The following is a 19,611-nucleotide window of genomic DNA, read 5'->3' as shown; positions in this document are numbered from 1 at the left end:
GAAGATCTATAAACATCTTCAGGTTATAAAATCTAAAGCTAAGAGAAATTTAGCTCTCATTAAATGGGTGTGTAGAAATTCTATAAAAATCTTTAGGTTATAAAATCTAAAGCTAAGAGAAATTTAGTACTTATCAAGTGGGTGTGTATAAATTCTATAGACATCTTCAGGTTATAAAATCTAAAGCTAAGATAAATTTAGCACTCATCAAATGGGTGTGTAGAAGATCTATAAACATCTTCAGGTTATAAAATCTAAAGCTAAGAGAAATTTAGCTCTCATTAAATGGGTGTGTAGAAATTCTATAAAAATCTTTAGGTTATAAAATCTAAAGTTAAGAGAAATTTAGTACTTATCAAGTGGGTGTGTATAAATTCTATAGACATCTTCAGGTTATAAAATCTAAAGCTAAGAGAAATTTAGCACTCATCAAATGGGTGTGTAGAAATTCTATAGACATCTTCAGGTTATAAAATCTAAAGCTAAGAGAAATTTAGCTCTAATCAAATGGGTGTGTAGAAATTCTATAAACATTTTCAGGTTATAAAATCTAAAGCTAAGAGAAATTTAGCTCTAATCAAATGGGTGTGTAGAAATTCTATAGACATCTTCAGGTTATAAAATCTAAAGCTAAGAGAAATTTAGCTCTAATCAAATGGGTGTGTAGAAATTCTATAAACATCTTCAGGTTATAAAATCTAAAGCTAAGAGAAATTTAGTACTTATCAAGTGGGTGTGTAGAAATTCTATAGACATCTTCAGGTTATAAAATCTAAAGCTAAGAGAAATATAGCACTCATCAAATGGTTGTTTAGAAATTTTAATTCAATAATATATGCAGGCTTCTTTATCTATGTAATGCAGGTCTTACCTTGAATATGCTACTGTCATTTGAAATTGTGAACGTAAATATTCTGCAAACTCTACTGAATCTATTCAGAATAACTTTCTTGCTTAGCTAAAATGGAAATTCAAGCGTTTTGAAAATAGGAGCTTAAGTAGTATATGCAAGGATTTAAGCTTATTAACCGTTGGTGATAGGCGAAGTCTTCTCGATTTAAAATTTCTCCTAATCTATTACCTGGAAGTTTTTATCTAGATTTTTTCTCGTTAAGAGTTCCCTACTGTAGAACAAAGAAATTTTCTCATTTTGTTTGCACTAGGCTATTTTATAAACGAGTAGGCGAATGACAAAACCAGTTAAATCCACTGTTTTGAAAAATGAGATAGTGGTTGCTCTGGAAACCTTAGTTGGAAACCTTTTATTTCCGAATAGTGTTCAGTGGCAAAGGCCAATTTAACTAGTTGAAAATTGACATTACAATATGTACCAATTTCCAAAACTTGTTAAATTCATCATGGCTGCAGACGCAAAACCAGTTAAATTCATCTTCCATATTCAGTTTCATAAACTGTTAGATCCAATACCTTGAAATAACATCATGAGGAAAGCAAAATCAAACCCAGTTACTTCCATATTTCAAACAATTTCAGGTTTTATATTGTATAGCAGCGTTTCCCAACCTTTTTCAACTTGCGGCACACTACGGGTGTTACTTGGATTCTCGCGGCACACTTATAGATATTACTTGTAAATACAAAACTGGTATTTTTTCTGTGATTATTGGTCTCCTACTCACAGAAAAGAAAGCTCGATCATTGTTTTTTTTTTTTCGTGATAAATCATTATGCTTATTTTTCATTCTAATTTAAAAATAGAACACAATTGCAATGAAATATTAGACTCAAGTTTTTAAAAATACGCTTTCTTTTTAAAAACTGTATCCAACCTTTTACTAAGAAGGAAGATCACTAAATAACGAACGAACAAACAAATCTCATTTACTTTTAAAACACAAATGTAGGTACTTTGTCGAAAGGATTGAATGATATTTTAAATTTTTAAGTTAGAAAATAGTCTGCAACAATAAAGAAGCAATAATGGTCATAACAATGATAACCAGTTTTTTCAACATTAGAAATGTACAGAACAGTAACCCGGTATGAAACTTAAAATTGTAGATTCACAGTAGAGTTTCATAGTAATGTGAAATACAAATATACATTTTTCCCTACCTTTTGCAATTTGATTGCTATAAAATTAATAATTGTTTCGATTACTCGCGGCACACCAGCGGCCCATTCACGGCACACCAGTGTGCCGCGGCACACCGGTTGGGAAACGCTGTTGTATAGGATTGATTTAGTAGTCTGAATATTTATTGCAACTCTTGGTAAATCATTCGAAATTTTATTTTTCAATATTTGCATTCTGAACTTTCGTTATTTTTGTGTTTTTGGGCTGAGAATTGAGGCACTAAATGTCTTAACCTAACTGTTCGTGACGTGCTTCTGTGCTAATCGGCTTTTCTTTAATAATTACTAGACAAATGGACGATAAATCAAAAGAAAATAATACTGTAGGCAGCGATGATCATAATTTTGTTGTTCAAACAACACCAAAAACGTCTAGAAAACGTGCACGACGCCTGGAAAGCTGGAAACGAAATGTAGCCAAAAGGACAAGTTAAATGGATTATCCTATGGTTTGAAGTCGTCTGTGTTATTTTGCAGGGTAACACTTTAGTTTGAGCAGAGCAATGTTGGTTAAGGTTCTCTAAACAGTCTGTTCACCTTGAGCAGAATCTCTTTCATAAAAAAGGATCTTGTCAATGTTCGAAATTAGCCTATAACATGAGTCCTGGTACAGCATGTTCAAAGATCAAAGAAAAGATGCAAAATATGATGAAATAATTGAAAATTTCAATACTGTTGTACATTTAGAAAAAGACTGTGAGACCATGGAATGAAAACATGCCTCTGACGAAATCTTGAAAAAGCAAATGGAAATTAGCACTTTCAATTCCAAAAATTCCGCAAAATTATTCTAAAGAAACAATAGCTGTACAACAGTCCTGGTCCAAGGAGAACCATTATTTAATTTCCAAACAGGCACTCTAATGAACAATTAGTAAGCGAGGAAATAATATAAGAAATGTCCCAATCGACATGGTTCTGAGGGCACATTGTTTAAAAGAAGAGAGATTGCATGACATTAAGCAGCTTTTGTTGTTACATTTTGGTGAAAATTGGGGAAGCAACCCAAAGTTTACGTTTTACAAAGAGATTTCTGCAGAAATACGAAACCGAGGGAATGGTGCTGCACCAGAGGACGACGAAGATAAGAATTTCCATTTGGTAAAAGGTGATGAAGAGGAGCTTATATAACTCAATTTTTGCTAATTTAGATCAGTTGTTTTCAATTCAGAACAAAATTAATGTAGCATTTATGTATCAGCATTCATTTGTGCCAATCTGTATAATGTATATTCATTGATAGTATATTTTTTCCATTATTTTAGTAGGCATAATACTGATTTCTGACTCTGATTCCCTTACTTTTAACAGGTTTTCTATCCTGAGCATCAACAAAAATGGCCACTCATTCAGATGCAAACGCTCTTATTTTCATTTACATACGCAAAACCTGTTAAATCCAAACTATTTTCTTCAATAACTCAATTCAGAGAGTAGTGTCATTATGCAGCTTTTGACAGACCAACATACACATTACTCTTTCTTTTTTTTAAAAAAAGTTTATAATGATATTTTACAATTATTATGTATTTAAATAGTTTTTCTCGATTTGCCACAAATTTTAAAATTTGGATTTAACGGGTTTTGCTATTGGCCTACTCAAATGTTCTATTTAGAACTGCATTGTGACAGCAAATAAATACCTTTCTTTCCTAGATTTATCCCAACTTAAATTTTCTACCATTCGTCATCAATTCCTTAAAATTTTAAAGGTTGTTAGTTTCGTTCGGATGGTGTCTTTAATATGCGTATATATTTTCTTAATTTGTTTTCCCTTTTATATTGTTAATTTCCTCTGTTTCTGAATGATGATGAAGTGATTTCATCTGTCTCACAAAGTGAAGTGATATATTTCTTTAATAAATTCATATGTGTTTGTAATTAAATTTCAGTTCTTTTGTAAACTTCATATGCAAGTCAATTGCATTGTATTTTATTGTAATGTATTGTATTTTACCTATTATAAGTATTTTATATTATTTGTATGTATTTTTATTGTTTTTTTTTTTTTGTATTTCGATAACAGATATTGCATGTTTGTTTTTACTTTTACGTACATTTATTATGGATGTATTTAGCATATTATTATTACTATCTTATGTGTAAACTGTTCTTTTTATAATTATAATGTAACACATTTAATTGTGGTCTGTATTATTCTTGGCGCACTTGTTTCTATTGTTGCCAATAAACAATTAAAAGATTATCACTATTACCAACTTTTGTCTTTATGAAACCACAGTGCTTACTCAATAGTTATTTTGCGGTTGCACAATATTTGATTTAGCACCTCTTTGTTACAACATTTATAATATTTGAAAGTTAAATAATGATAAGAAAGTTCGTAATTTAGTATATATTCATGGCTCTTTGTAAATCAGTTAATTGTTAAAATATCGCTTTTATTTTTTAGTACTTTTAAACACACCCACAACTCTTTCCAAAATTTAAAAAGGAAATTAATGTAATTGTTAACAAACAGCTTTAAAAACGAAGAGTTGCGTGTAATGGCGAAAGAGAGTAGAGCAGTATTTAGCAGGGGTGGACTGGATATGTAAAAAGGACGCGGTCACATACTCTGGGAGGGTGCCGTCCATCTGAGGCTTTCTCTTGTATGGAATACCCCCTCCTAATAAAAGAAAGTGCCGGGGGGCTTCCCTCGGAAAATTAGTACACAAAAAAACACAAAAGATTAAGTAGCTATTGCAGCTAATCACGATAGAATTATACGAATTCAATATTTTCATAAACAAACAAAGAGACTTTGAGTACTAAATACGAGGCGTGTTTTTTAAGTAAGGTCCGTTTTGCTGTAGACACTAGTAGCTCGCGCGCATACCGCAACTAGCGTGTGCGTCGTGTACCGGCATGCCTCGGGAACCACTGTGCTTAGTTTCAACTCTGTAGCTGACCTGTACGCTTGTGTTCTGTGCTTTCACAATGTTTAAGACTATCAAGTCGCCCGCGTGAGGTTCGCTCAGTGATACGGTTTTTGTCAGCAAGGAACCTGTCTGCTGCAGAAATTCATCGACAGATTTGCGAAGTGTACGGTGATACTGTTATGAGTGCAAGCAAAGTGCGTAAGTGGGTACGAGAATTCAAAAATGGCAGTGACAACGTCCATGATGAGGACCGCTCCGGTCGCCCTTCTTCGATTACAGACGATTTGGAGGCTTCAGTTGAAGCGAGGGTTCGTGAGAACAGTCGCTTCACAATAACAGGTCTCTCAAACGAATTTCCTGACGTGTCGAGATCAGTGCTTTACAAAATTGTTTCTGAACACCTAAAGTTTAGGAAACTGTGCTCCCGTTGGGTCCCGAAACTCCTAAAGATGACCACCAAAACCAAAGATTTGAGTGTGCCATGAAGTTCTTGACTCGTTATCACGAAGAAGGTGACGGCTTCTTGAGTCAGATCGTAACTGGAGACGAAACATAGGTTTCGCATATCACGCCCGAATCGAAGCAACAGAGCATGGAATGGAGACACACACACTCGCCTGTAAAGGCGAAAGCCAAACAGACTTTGTCCCAGCGCAAAATCATGGCGTCGATGTTTTGGAATAGGCATGGTGTTTTGTTGGTCGACTTCATGCAACGAGGAACCACTATCAATGCAGAAGCATACTGCCAAACCCTGTGAAAGCTACGCAGAGCGATTCAAAACAAACGACGCGGCATGCTGACAAAGGGCATTGTTCTTCTCCATGAAAATGCAAGACCTCACACTGCAGGTCATACCCGCGATTTGTTGGACAGTTTTGGCTATGAAGTTTTAGACCACCCACCCTACAGTCCTGATCTTGCGCCGAGCGATTACCATCTGTTCCTCCACCTTAAACAACACCTCAGTGACAACGGTTACAATGATGACGACGATGTGAAAACGGCAGTGAACTCTTGGTTATCGGAGCAGGCGGCAAGTTTTTATGAAGAGGGTATTTTGAAACTGGTTGAGAGCTATGATAAGTGTTTGAACAAACTTGGCAACTATGTCGAAAAAGTAGAGTAAAGTATGCACTTTCTGAAAATACATTTAATTTTTTGAAATAACCTTTCGTTGTGTACTTATGTTCAAACGGACCTTACTTAAAAAACACGCCTCGTATATTAGGCTATATAAATCTGCACACTTTAACTGAGACTACAAAAATCACACCAGTTATTTAAATTCTTCGGCTACATTTGTTAACAGCCTAATTATAACTGAAGATTTGAATTAAGTTTGGGGCTTAGGCTATTGTTCATACTTCTGTCCTTTTAAAGCTATGTTCATCATAACATTAACTTATTTTTCATCTATTTTTAAAACCGTTAATAAAAAGTATACATGAAACATTTACTACAAATTAACAAAAGTAAATTTAGAATTATATACCTACCTAGCGAAAAAAGAAATTCAAAAACAAAATTGGAAAATGAAAGTAAAGTCACTGCTTCATGCTTGAAGGAGCCTTCGCATCTCCTTGCTTTTTTCACACATTTTGTCAATAATAAGATTGTTGTCTATTTTGGTCAGAATGTCTCTTTCTGAGTTCATCAAGAACAATGATTCCAGATGTTCATCTGTAAGTCTTGAACGGAGTCTTGTCTTTATGTAACGCCACTAGCGCCTCTAACGGCGGGAGTGGGAGGGAGAGACATATAAAAATGATCCAAAATGACCGAGATTAGAGTCAAATCATACATTTGGAAGTCGCTGAGATCATTAATGGTACCACCAAAGCTTAAAACAGAAAATCAAGGCCGTAGGCCGAGTAAAGACGGGAACTGGGGGCGGAGCAGTGGGGGTGGGAGGGTTGATATATAAAAATCATCCAAAATGACCGATATTAGAATCAAATCTATAAATTTCAGGGTCCCTAAGATCATTATAATGACATTCCCAAAGCCAAAAAGAGAAAGAGCGAGGCCACAGGCCGAGCAAATACTGGGATTTGGGGCGGAGCGTGGGGTTGGTAAGGGTAATATGTAAAAATCATCCAAAATGACCGATATTAGAGTCAAATCTATATATTTAGGGGTAAATCTAATATCATTAATAGCATTCCCACGCCGAAAACAGAAAGAGCGAGGCCGTAGCCCGAGCAAATACCGGGGTCTGGGGTGGAGCCCTAGCTGGCCAAAGGCTAGCGAATTTATAAAATAATTATGTAGCTTTGTTTTTTTTTTTAATGAGTTCAGAGAGGAAACTGTGTGCCTTCCCGAGGCTAAGACGGGTCTTAGCCCTCCCGAGGAGGGTGCAAAGGCACTAATGTGAGGAGGGCGCAGCGGCCATCGGGCCGGTACTTGATTATGGCCAGTCCACCCCTGGTATTTAGTATTTATTTTCGGCACTGTTGCTGACAATTAATATACGAAAGGCATACATTACTTTGTTTGAAACTGATTAGTGATCGATTAATAACGGGCTCTTTCATTCTTGTGTCACTTTTTCTGCTTTCGCATAATAAACACAACGCAGACCGTCTACATCTGGAATATCGGAAGCATTCACAAGCTATTGTTCGTTTCATTAATTTTTGAAGCCAGTGTTCTGATCTGAGATGTTTGTTTTGTGATGTTAAGAATCTTGTATAGACTTTGTAATTTCTCGTTTGTGTCTCTGTATGTATGAAGTAAAATGGCAGCTTCCAGTTCAAAGAGAAGATTGCATAGATAATATTACATCATGCATGATCTTAAGTTCATTGAAAAAGATGGTATTCAACTATTACAGTGTAATGTGTGCCATGATGCTCTTAGCAATGATGCTCTCCGTCCCTTCTGACCGTAACGACATTTGCCAACAATACATCCAGCCCTCAAAAATAAATCTAAAGATGCTTCTATTCTGAAAAGAAACTCGCTGAGACGGATGAAGTTTGATCCCTCTAGAACCTTTTACCAGTAAAATAAGAACGTGGTGGAAACATCTTGAACTTTCTCTTTTAAGAGCCAAAAATTAGAAAAAGCTCATACTATTGGTGAGACTCTTATCAAACATTGCTTACTTAAGACAAACAAAGTGTACTTAAGAAGAAAGTGTGTATGAAGAAAGTCAGAAAAAAATTGACAAAATATCGCTTTCAGAGAATACTATGAAACGTAGAATTAATTAAATGACTTTGGTTCAAAAGGTCAGGTACTAGAAAATGTTTTTAAAAATCTGCATCCTTTGCCCTACAGTGTGATTATTCCACGGGCATATCTCAGTTTTGTCATTTAATAGTGAACTGTGGTTAGTAAATGAAAAGATGGTAATGGAAGAAATATTGTTTTCAAGAACTTTGGGGACACCGTCCAAACGTTCTGACGATTTTTCTACTATCAGTATTTATTTATTTATTTTTTTTATTTTTTTTATGAAATTGATTTGTCTTGGTATATAGTTGTAGGTACATGTACTGATGGAGCTCCAGCAATGTTAGGTTCACGATCTGGATTTATAAAGCTGGGAATGGACAAGACTCCTACAACTATTGGTTCGCACTGCTTAATTCACAGGCAAGCCTTAGCTGCAAATACTTTACCCGAGAACGTGAAGCAGGCATTATCATTGGCTATTAAAGTTGTTCATTTTGTAAAGTTAAGTGCTATGAATACTCGTTTCTTTTAGGCTTTTTGTGACGATCTCAGTGTTGAACACGAAACTTTACTTTTCTATACCGAATTTCGTTGGATGTCGAAAGGTAATATCTTAAGTAGTCTGTACCAGCGTTATTCAAATGTGGAAATATTTGTCCTAAGAGTAGGAAAAATTGACAATGTTATGTCTTCTAATCTGATACATGTGATAGTACGATCAAACTTTATCGAAATGTCGGACTTGAAATTTGATACTAAATTACTAAAACTGATATTTAACAGCAATTTGACACTTTGAACTTCAAGAAAAAATCATAGTTTAAATACATTGGTGGAAGGTCATTTTTTATGTAATTTTATTGCTTGATTCTTGTCTCCGAGTTTGAAGAAAAAAATGTTTAATTTTTTCGATCACTAAAAATTTATGTTTGAAAAACTTTATTTGAATAATATTGTTGACAATTTTTTAACACACAAGATGCATCACGATATGAGCCCAGTGCATTTCTCTAAAATTTGGTATATATGAATTTTGCAAATACTTTACTTTCTTTTATTTATCACGGTTAACTTCAAACTTTAGACCTGAAACAGGATAAGTAATTAATGGAACCTATTAATATAAATCAATAATAGATAGTATATATTTAAATACTTAATTAGTTTAATAGTTCATATCACGTACCTGGGGAGAGACATCATTCTCGACATCGTTTGTCGTAGCTTGTAATATTTCACTTCTCGAGTCAGTGGGTTCCTAAAATTAAATATAGAGGAATAATTAAACATTAGGAAATATTCATTAAGGCTTAATAAATATTTGTCAAAACATATAAACAGTATGGCAGTGTAAATAAAATCAAAGCTATGCACAGTAGAGAAATACTGACAAAAGCTTCAACACACATTGTATTTTAAACTATAATGTGTTACAGTTTCGGATATCTACCATATCCTTTATTAGACACTATATATACACACTATATAGTCACTATAGGCAATATAGTTATAGTGTCTAATGAAGGATGTGGTAGATATCCGAAACAGTAACACATTATAGTTTAAAGTACAGTGTGTATTGAAGCTTTGGTCAGTATTTATTTTGTTACAATAGAGAAATGAATCTTTTTTTTTTAAAAAAAAAAAACAAGAACATAAATGCATTGTACATTGACTATATGAAAATGAGTATATGTACATTGACTATAGGAAATATGAAAATTGTTGTGTAATGATGAAAGGGAAATAAATGAAGAAAAACCCAGATTGAAACTAATAGAATGATAAATACATAATACCTTAACAAAAATTAGTGTCAGAATTGTTATTTTCTTGTTATTAATTGAGACATTGTAAATTAAAATGAACTAAGTCGTCAACATCGAGGTTATGCTATCAATATATAGGCCAGTCTCAACGCAATTCTGAAATGTATATTGTCAACTAATAATTGTATATGTCAGAATGCTTTGACTGTAGAGTAGTTTCGAATATTCCTTTTGAATGAAGATAGCAAAATGTTGTTTCCTGGTCGTATTGTAAAACCACTACATGGAAGCTAAAATTTTTCTGACTGACACACACTGTCTCGTTCCTTTGAGTCATAAGCTTCGTATTGAGGAAACAGACCAATTCATTGCTAAGTTCACATTGACGCCACGCTATGAAACGCTTTGCACCTTGTGCACAAGTGTGAGACCTACGGCAACATCCTGCCAGGCTTTAGATCAGTTCCATCGTTCAGTTCAGTATTGACCAAATGGGGATTTGAGCTTACACAGGTAAAACATTCTAAAATTATTCTAAAATTAATTTGAAATTACTCTAAATCAAGGAATATAATGGGGATGAAAGCTAACAATTCTTGACGTAACTTGAATTATAGCAGTTGTGTTTTAAATTGCATGAAAGGAAAACGAAAATTACAAAATAGGAGAAAACAAACTAGATGAGATAGAAGATATAATGGGGAGAGTAACAAGAAAGGAAATAAAGGAACTTAGAATAGGAATGATTACGATACCACTTTTATCCTCGTTACCCTTCGATAATTCAACGCCATTTCGTAAATGGTAAAATGTGGTTAGAAATATAACACAACTCTTTGGCTCGAACAATACCAAAATAAAAATGTCTTTGATTCACAGACACCTCAACCTGTCTACGTGCCAGGAGCAACGACAAAAGTGGTTAGCGACAGACTCAAATATTGAAACTTGGTGCTAGCCTGACTCGAGACTGGAATGCTGTTTCAGCTGCAATGAACTTCATTTAAGTACAGAATGGTCACTTAGTCTGGGGGCAATCTGTTAGTCACAAATGGTCGGCGTTCGAACGTGTCCTCGAATCAAAGAATATTGCCACAACATATCTCAGAAGAACACGAAACTTTACTTTTCTATACCGAATTTCGTTGGATGTCGAAAGGTAATATGTTAAGTAGTCTGTGTCAGCGTTAGTCAAATGAGGAAATATTTGTCCTAAGTGTAAGAAAAATCGACAATGTTAAGTATTCTAATCTGATACATGTGATAGTATGATCAAACTTTATCGAAATTTTGGACTTGAAATTTGATACTTAATTACTAAAACTGATATTTAATAGCAATTTGACACTTTGAACTTCAAGAATAAATCATAGTTTAAAGAAATTGGTGGAAGGTTATTTTTTATGTAATTCTATTGCTTGATTCTTGTCTCCGAGTTTGAAGAAAAAAATGTTTAATTTTTTCGATCACTAAAAATTTATGTTTGAAAAATTTTATTTGAATAATATTGTTGACAATTTTTTAACACACAAGGTGCATCACGATATGAGCCCAGTGCCTTTCTCTAAAATTTGGTATATATGAATTTTGCAAATACTTTACTTTCTTTTATTTATCACGGTTAACTTCAAACTTTAGACCTGAAGCAGGATAAGTAATTAATGGAACCTATTAATATAAATCAATAATAGATAGTATATATTTAAATACTTAATTAGTTCAATAGTTCATATCACGTACCTGGGGAGAGACATTATTCTCGACATCGTTTGTCGTAGCTTGTAATATTTCACTTCTTGAGTCAGTGGGTTCCTAAAATTAAATATAGAGGAATAATTAAACATTAGGAAATATTCATTAAGGCTTAATAAATATTTGTCAAAACATATAAACAGTATGGCAGTGTAAATAAAATCAAAGCTATGCACAATAGAGAAATACTGACAAAAGCTTCAACACACATTGTATTTTAAACTATAATGTGTTACAGTTTCGGATATCTACCATATCCTTTATCAGACACTATATATACACACTATATAGTCACTATAGGCAATATAGTTATAGTGTCTAATGAAGGATGTGGTAGATATCCGAAACAGTAACACATTATCGTTTAAAGTACAGTGTGTATTGAAGCTTTGGTCAGTATTTATTTTGTTACGATAGAGAAATAAATCTATATATATATATATATATATATATATATATATATATATATATATATATATATATATATATATATATATATATATATATATAAAAACAAGAACATAAATGCATTGTATATACATAACATCTATCGAGTACTGACAAAACGCTCATGATTTAGTATTCTATACACACAGCACATTTTAAGATTTTCCAAGTCTGATTTCACAACTCGATTGGTTGCGTAAAAAGCATACCCTATCCCATATGTACGTCCGTTTCTCAAAATTTGCTCTATCGAGTTTTGAAAGAAACTGTCCTCAATTGCTCAGACTACACGAAAAAGTTGTCACATGTACCTCATCAGTGAAATCTCGCACAATTTGACTACCGAATTGAATTTAATTCTTTCCGTTGACTAAATAAATAAATAAAAAAATAAATATTTGCAATAATAATAATAATAATAATAATAATAATAATAATAATAATAATAATAATAATACCGGTGATTCTCCTGAAATGTCTCCCATTTCTTCAGCAAGATGTCTTTTCCTAAGACCAGCTGGAAATGTTAACTGCCTAGGAAGCCTCGGACTTCTTTGTGCTGACGTACTTCCCTCTGGTTCTACCTCCTGTAATCAGATAAATCACCTAACATTTAATATAGATGCATGCTTTAGTATACAAAACCTGAATTATTACAAGATGAATTGAAAAGTGTAGAAAGTGATCTGAATCATCTTATCATAATTTTTAAGAATTATTATCTTTTCCTATAGTTCTCCAACATTCTTTTTTTTATTTTCTAAGAAATAATATTATAAATACACATACCACTTAATTCTTTAAACACGTTTATTAAATAAAAGCCCGAAACTTGGTTGCCAATAACGTGGGAACCAAATATCTCTACGTGACCAAATTTGAAACTTTGCTAGACCTTTCAATACGCATTTGAAATGCTGTCCTGTACTAGCCTTTAGTTCCACAGTTATTGGCCACCAAACGTATTGTTTGCACCCAAGGCACTGCCAACTGTAGCTTAGTTCCATAATAAAAGGTAACCAACCAAAATTATGTCGTTTTTTGTGGAAGCCTGTGTTCCATTGGCCCTCACACCGTTAGTTGAATGTGAATGGAGATAAGGCGAAGATCAGTTGTTATTGTGGATATATTCAACATACTACCTGGTTGCGACAATTCAGTTACACCGTGAACTTGCGTAAGGACAGAGTAAACATGGGACCTCCACAGAGCGTTATATGCGCGTGTATGCTGTAAAAGTTCAAACTGGGGTCAAACGCCGCTCCAGCGGGGCAGAAGATATGCCTGGCCTTTGATGAGGGTGTTATGACTACGCGGACAGTGCAGCGGTGGTTTAAAATGTTTAACCTTTTATTTGGCACGGTTACTCTCAAGCAACATCGCATTCTATTGCGTTATCTTCAGTCATCATTTAATTGGTATTATTGCTTTCATACAATATTCATATACATGATTTGCGATCATATACATGATTCATATACAGCGCTTCCTTAGATACTTCTAATCTTCGTCAAATTTAGTATTGTAGAAGCTTTATCTCCTACCTTCCGCGAAAGTTCTGTTTTTATTTTTGGTAACCCTGGTCACTGGTTTTCGTGGTCGAGTAACTTTTTGCGTTAACTTGTTGTTTGACGTCAATGAGAAATGTGTTTGCTTGGTGTTGTTTCTTGACAAGCTCCTGGCTTTGTTCTTCCATTTAATTTGCCTATAGAAGTGTTATGTTAAATAGAATGTGACGTTAACCGATAATTTGACGTGGAAGTAGAAATGAGTTTCTTTAATAGAGCATTAACCAAGAAGTTTTGTTCCTCCTTATCTGTGATTTTACCTGCCTTTAAAAGCTCAGTGGAAAGAAGTGGAATTCTTGTGACTTTAATGCTGTTTGAAAAGGGTCCGCTTATCGTGATTCCGGTGGGCAGTCAAGGGAGGCCTCATGACTAACTTGTTAAGCTACTATTTTGAGATCTTATTTGCACTTATTTGGCTGCTTACTTTTTAATTAGTTTTTTTGTTATAATTATTTTGGTGCAGAGTAATTTATTTGATTATAAGTAGTATTGGTCAAAGTCGCTCACTTTTGACCAAATCGTTGCAAGTGGCTTTAGTTTTAAATTGGGATCGGATCAAAGGTTATCAGAACTCAAAGGACTACGGTGTATCCAAAAGTGGTAACATGAACGGGAAGTATAAGAAAAAGTCTAATAATTTGGTAAGTGTGCGTATTAGATTGTCTACGTAGTTCTGTCCTGTTCAGTGTTATTTTTTTATGTGAGGTTACGAGTTTAGTCGATAATATTTCGTTGGTTCCTCTATATTCCTCCAGGAATTATTTTCTTGTACGTTCTTTGCTACGTTTATATTCCCTTCGATGCAATTTGTGTAATTTGTTAAAGAATTTAACGACTTTATATTGGTAAAATAATGAGATCAAGGAACCAATTTTCTTATTCTTGCGCTATTGGATGCATATCTCCTGCTTTTTTTTATTTGTAAATGAGTCTTTCCCTTGTTAGCATATATCAGCTCTCATTTGCTTCGAATTCTTTTCACATCAATAGTTTGGTATTAATAAATCAGAGACTTTAAAGTAACTTATTTGAAAAAGGTGCTATTTTCCGAATTTAATGTTAAAAATTGAGATAAAAGCTAATGACTTTATTTTTGCAGAAGTCAGTTCAAACTTGTATTTACTAGGTTGACTATAAAGTTAGTTGACTATTCTTAGATTATCGAAGAATTGAAAATTTCCTGAGATATTCAATACCGATTGTTTGAGAATGTATTAGGTACTTTTTAAAGAAATGTTTCTATTGCTCAAATTTACTTTGACTAACTTGTTTAGTTTGAATATTTGAATAATCTATTTACGACAGCAATGAATTTATTAGGTACTTTTTGAATATTTTTGAATGTTCTATTTGCGACAGCAATTTTCTTTCCAGTTTAGGAAATTAATTAATTGATTGTGAGAATTTGAACCTTGAAAGAATTTTGATAAATTCAGATGCAGTTAGGGCTAAGGTTCTTCTAGTTGAATAGAAGTTTTTATATGACAGTTTTATAGTTTGGAAATGTATCATGTTAATTTATGACTATGTGATAATCTAACGTATTATTACATATTCACAACCACCTTGTTGTTTGAACAAAACTGTTACATGAATTTGAATCCTGGTGTTTAATTTGTTGCTGAAATATTTTTGTTATTCTTTTGTGTATTGAATATTGGATCATTGCATAAATTTGTTTTCAGAAACTTCAATTTGTTAATGCTATCCATCGTAGTCCCGTCTGCTGAGGTTCTCTGGGTGAGTATGTAATAAACGGATGACATTTTTTTTAATTGTTTATTTTGGGTTCATTTTGGGAATGGGTAGATAGGGACATTATAATATTGCACATCATTTGTGACACGATAAACGATGTACGTATTTTGTCTTACATACCCTAGCGTTTTATTTCTCGTCAACAATATGCCATTTTCTACTCCAATTTTTGTTCCATTCATTGATCGCCTGCTGTGTTCCTACTGAGAACCATGTAAGTTATATGAAACAAGAACCAGTTTTGGTGGACATTATAGAAACAATTTCCCATATCGACACTTGTTGCCTACGAAAAATGCTACCATTTTTTAATGTATCTAACGAGGTATCACTCGACCCATGTTGCTCTTTCAAATTTTGAAGTTGGCCGCAAGGGCATTCTAATGGCAACACTTAATTTGCACATACCTTTATTGACCTCTATGCGCTCTTCATTTTTCCTCCTTATCACTTTGCCCCCCAATGCACATTTGACAGGAAATTGGCTTGTAACACTCAATTTGAGTCACCCTGTATAAGTGTGTGTTTGTGAGTACACGCACTCTTCTACCACATGCCAATTATGAGCCCCCTTTACGATGCTTTCTCTGTTTACTCCACTGCTCACAGACGTGTTGGTGAGAGGTCTATAAATAAATCTGTAATCACTTTTTACTGAGGAAAATGTTGACATATCACTAGGTCAAATTATTTTCTTCAACAGTAACGTTCAAAATTTTTATAATACTTACCATTCTTGAGGAAACTACTTATATCTGTTTAATTACACATTCTACCATTTATTTATGTATCTCTAAAATATTTATTCCAAATTTATAAATACGCATTATTTCATCTACAGGTCAAATCTAAAACAAAAAATATTCTACTTTTCTTTGAAATTGAGAATCTTCAGTAAACATCTGCCTACAGTTTGGGCTTTTGGATTTAAATACGAGTATACATAAGACGTGACCTCCATAATCCAGCGCAGGATATGAATCTACTCTTTTCCAGGGCACATCTTTTAAAATATATAATACTGCAGTACAGCTCTCTTACATTTTGATTTTGTCCCTCGAACAAAATTTTCTGGATGAAAAATTTGGTTACGTGAATGTTTAACACATTTCATATTGCTATACTAACCCATTCCATGTCACTGGAACTACTTTCTTTTTGTGTTTGTGGTCTGTAATGAACAAAGAAAAGCTCTTGTTAAGACACTTCACAAAGTAGTATTTCATTAGACAAGCAATACAAATATTAATATGCAAGAACTGTATTTTATTTTATATCCGATCTTGAAAAAGTCGAATTAGATATTTCAACTGGTTTGCACGTTTATGGTCTGTGTGTTCTGAAAACCATAAACAATAAAATTTGATGAAGACATTTAATTGAATGGCGGGGCTTGAACCCGCTTCTACCGCTTGGCAAGTTCGTATGATACTACACTGGCCGTCATAAATTAAGCAACAAATGGATACTTAGGTGCATAAGGGAAGTAAACGCATGCTGGTAAACAAACTTGTTATTGAAATTAAAGAAACACATATTTTACCCCATACAACAAGGAAAACCACCAAATGAAGGTATACTCGTGGGAAAAAATGATGCTGGACGGAACTGATACTGAAACTGGAGAACGCTGGAGCCACAGAAGAATGGTTTACTGACACCAATAAGTGATATGATCCCTGTGCATAACAATACAGGATTAACAACGTCGTCTCATGCTGGTAATAAGTGTTTGTACCAGCTCATTTGGTGTCTGGGACAATTGTTGATGAAGAACCCGTTGAAGATCTTGGAGAGTTTGTGGAGGAAGTATAAGGCTTACAATGCGTTGCCCTACAGCATTCCACATGTGTTTGATCGGGTTAAGGTCCGGTTACCTCGATGGCCACTCCATTCGTTGAATATGGTATTGCTCCAAGTATTGATTGACCAGTTGTGCTCTACTGGGACGAGCATTATCGTCCTGTAGACTGAATCCCTGAATGTCGTAGCACGTATAAAAGGTACAACGTGACGATCCAGAACATTATCCCTATAGCGCTGAACTGTCATTGTGCCAGGCGTTAGAACATACAGATCAATACGCCCTCCAAGCGAGATGCCACTCACACAAGCACACCTGCACCACCATATCTATGCCTTTCAAGAATATTGGATGGATGGTAACGGGTTCCTGTTTCTCCTTAGACCAATCTGCGTCGACAATCACTGTTCAGAGAAAATCTCGACTCATCTGTAAAGAGAACTGACTGCCATTGCTCCTGGGTCTAATTCACATGCGTTGTTGCCCAATTAAATCACTGCCTCTTGTGACACCGGGTAAGGGGTACACACACACACTGGTCTTCTGGCATACGACGCACCTTTGCAAAGTAGCCTGCGTACTTTAATCGTTGATAGAGGACATCCAGTGGCAGCAATATCCTCCACACGCACTTGGGTTGCTGTTGTAGACCTGTTTCTTCGACTTCTTAAAGGGATATATCGATCTTCCCTGGCCGATGTCACACGCGGTCGACCGCCACAGTAACTTCTCGAAGCATTTTGCGTTCTCTGTAACTTGCTCCATAACCTGGTGGCCACTACTCGATCGACATTGGGCTACCGGACCTGCCTGACGCTTCCCTGCTTTCAATCTACCTATGGCACGCCAACGTACTTCATCCGGAAAATGATGCCTCGTTGCCATATTCGCCTGTTTCACTCCACTAGACTCGCCACTGCACTCCGTCTCCTTTATCCTAACCGGCATAACCGTAGGACCTAAAACTTAAAGATTTCATTTCATTTTTCTACATACACTGTCAGCCAACAATTCCATGAGCTCATTTAGTCCTTGCCCGAGTTTAGTACTCTATGAAGCCGTGTGAGGGCAGCATAATCGTGAGTTCTTCCACACAATCTTTTCTCGATCATTCGTCAATGCTCGTTGTACTTTAGTTTTCTTTGCATTTCATCCCCTTCCCCGTCATTCCTTTTTTTATTGCACATTTTGTCTTTCTTGCTTAATTTATAACGGCCAGTGTACTACACTACAGGTGCTTTGTGTAAAGCTCACAAACTAAACTAGTACCAAGGGAGAACATACGTTTACTGAACATGATTTACTTAAAATATTTGAAACCAAACAAATATTCCTGCAATTTAAGGATTTACAAATAATGTCTGGTATCTATTATTCTTCCTAGGTTACTAGACCAACAGAACAACCTCAACCTCAACTTGAGGAATATTTCGAGACAGTTCCCTCATTAAAGAAGGTCTATTTGACCTGTTTCTGACCTAAAGAAGGAACTGATGACTACGTCAGCTAATGATTGTCTCTTCATACAGGCCTTATTGTCTGGACTACTCTTACATGAAAGGTTTCCATCTAGCTAATGTTTCTGTACAAAACCAAGTAAGTGTTCGAAGTAGGTAAATAGTTATAGCATTGGTTTTCTACCTAGGCAGCGCGAGTTCGAATTCTGCAGGTCCTTAATTTTTTAACATGTTTAATTTTAAATTAAATCCATTTTGTAAAATTCAATCTAAAATTGAATTCACTTTCATTTTCTTAAATAGAAGCCATATGTTATGATATCCTGTTCTGATTTAAACTCTTCTCAGAAATTCAATGCTCTGTTTCTTTTTGATTTACCACTTACCATAATGAAGTTATGAATGTGTTTGTTTGCTTGTTTTGTTTCTAGTATCGTTTCAGGTACTAAAAGAGCATGGCTGTGACGCAAGCAGAACATGTTAAGATTATTTTGATGTCAGAAGAGCGAAGCACAAGGGTCCATTTTAACAACCGTCACCCTGATAGGGCCTTCATTTACCCTATAACGGTAGGCAAGTTTGTCAAGAAATTCGGGAAAACAGAGTCCGTGGCCAAAAAACCAGAATCAGCCAGGCTATGCAAAGCGAGTGACGAAGAAACGTCAATAGCAATGTTGTCAGCATTTAGTAAGAGTCCGAATCGATCGAAGGAAAGTGGTATTAGTCGCACACTCATCATGCGTCTTTCGCCCCTCCATAAGTAACACTCGTACCTGTTAGAGAATGAAATCGATCGGCGTTTGGAGTTTGCGGAATGAGTAGCAGAGCAAATAGGTCAAAATCTCCGTTTCGCTTACGACGTCTTATTCACAGACGACACCAACTACTACGTTT

At 34.8% G+C, this 19,611-nt stretch overlaps 1 protein-coding gene across 1 annotated transcript in view; it reads right to left on the bottom strand.

Moving 5' to 3' along the window:
• Nucleotides 1–17,305, bottom strand: part of LOC145687164 (phenylalanine--tRNA ligase alpha subunit-like) — a 127,505-nt gene extending 110,200 nt beyond the window's left edge. The window contains exons 1-4 of the mRNA XM_081760626.1: nt 17,195–17,305; nt 12,589–12,717; nt 11,672–11,743; nt 9,349–9,420 (exon numbers count right to left, since the gene is read on the bottom strand). Coding sequence (XP_081616752.1) covers nt 9,349–9,420; nt 11,672–11,743; nt 12,589–12,717; nt 17,195–17,305 — 384 coding nt within the window. The remainder of the gene's footprint in view (nt 1–9,348; nt 9,421–11,671; nt 11,744–12,588; nt 12,718–17,194) is intronic.
• Nucleotides 17,306–19,611: the final 2,306 nt, after the last annotated feature.

Source organism: Thermobia domestica, chromosome 6 (genome assembly GCF_964235325.1).
Source record: "Thermobia domestica chromosome 6, izTheDome1.hap1.1, whole genome shotgun sequence".
Taxonomy (NCBI): domain Eukaryota; kingdom Metazoa; phylum Arthropoda; class Insecta; order Zygentoma; family Lepismatidae; genus Thermobia; species Thermobia domestica.
This window is presented reverse-complemented; position numbering and strand designations above follow the sequence as displayed.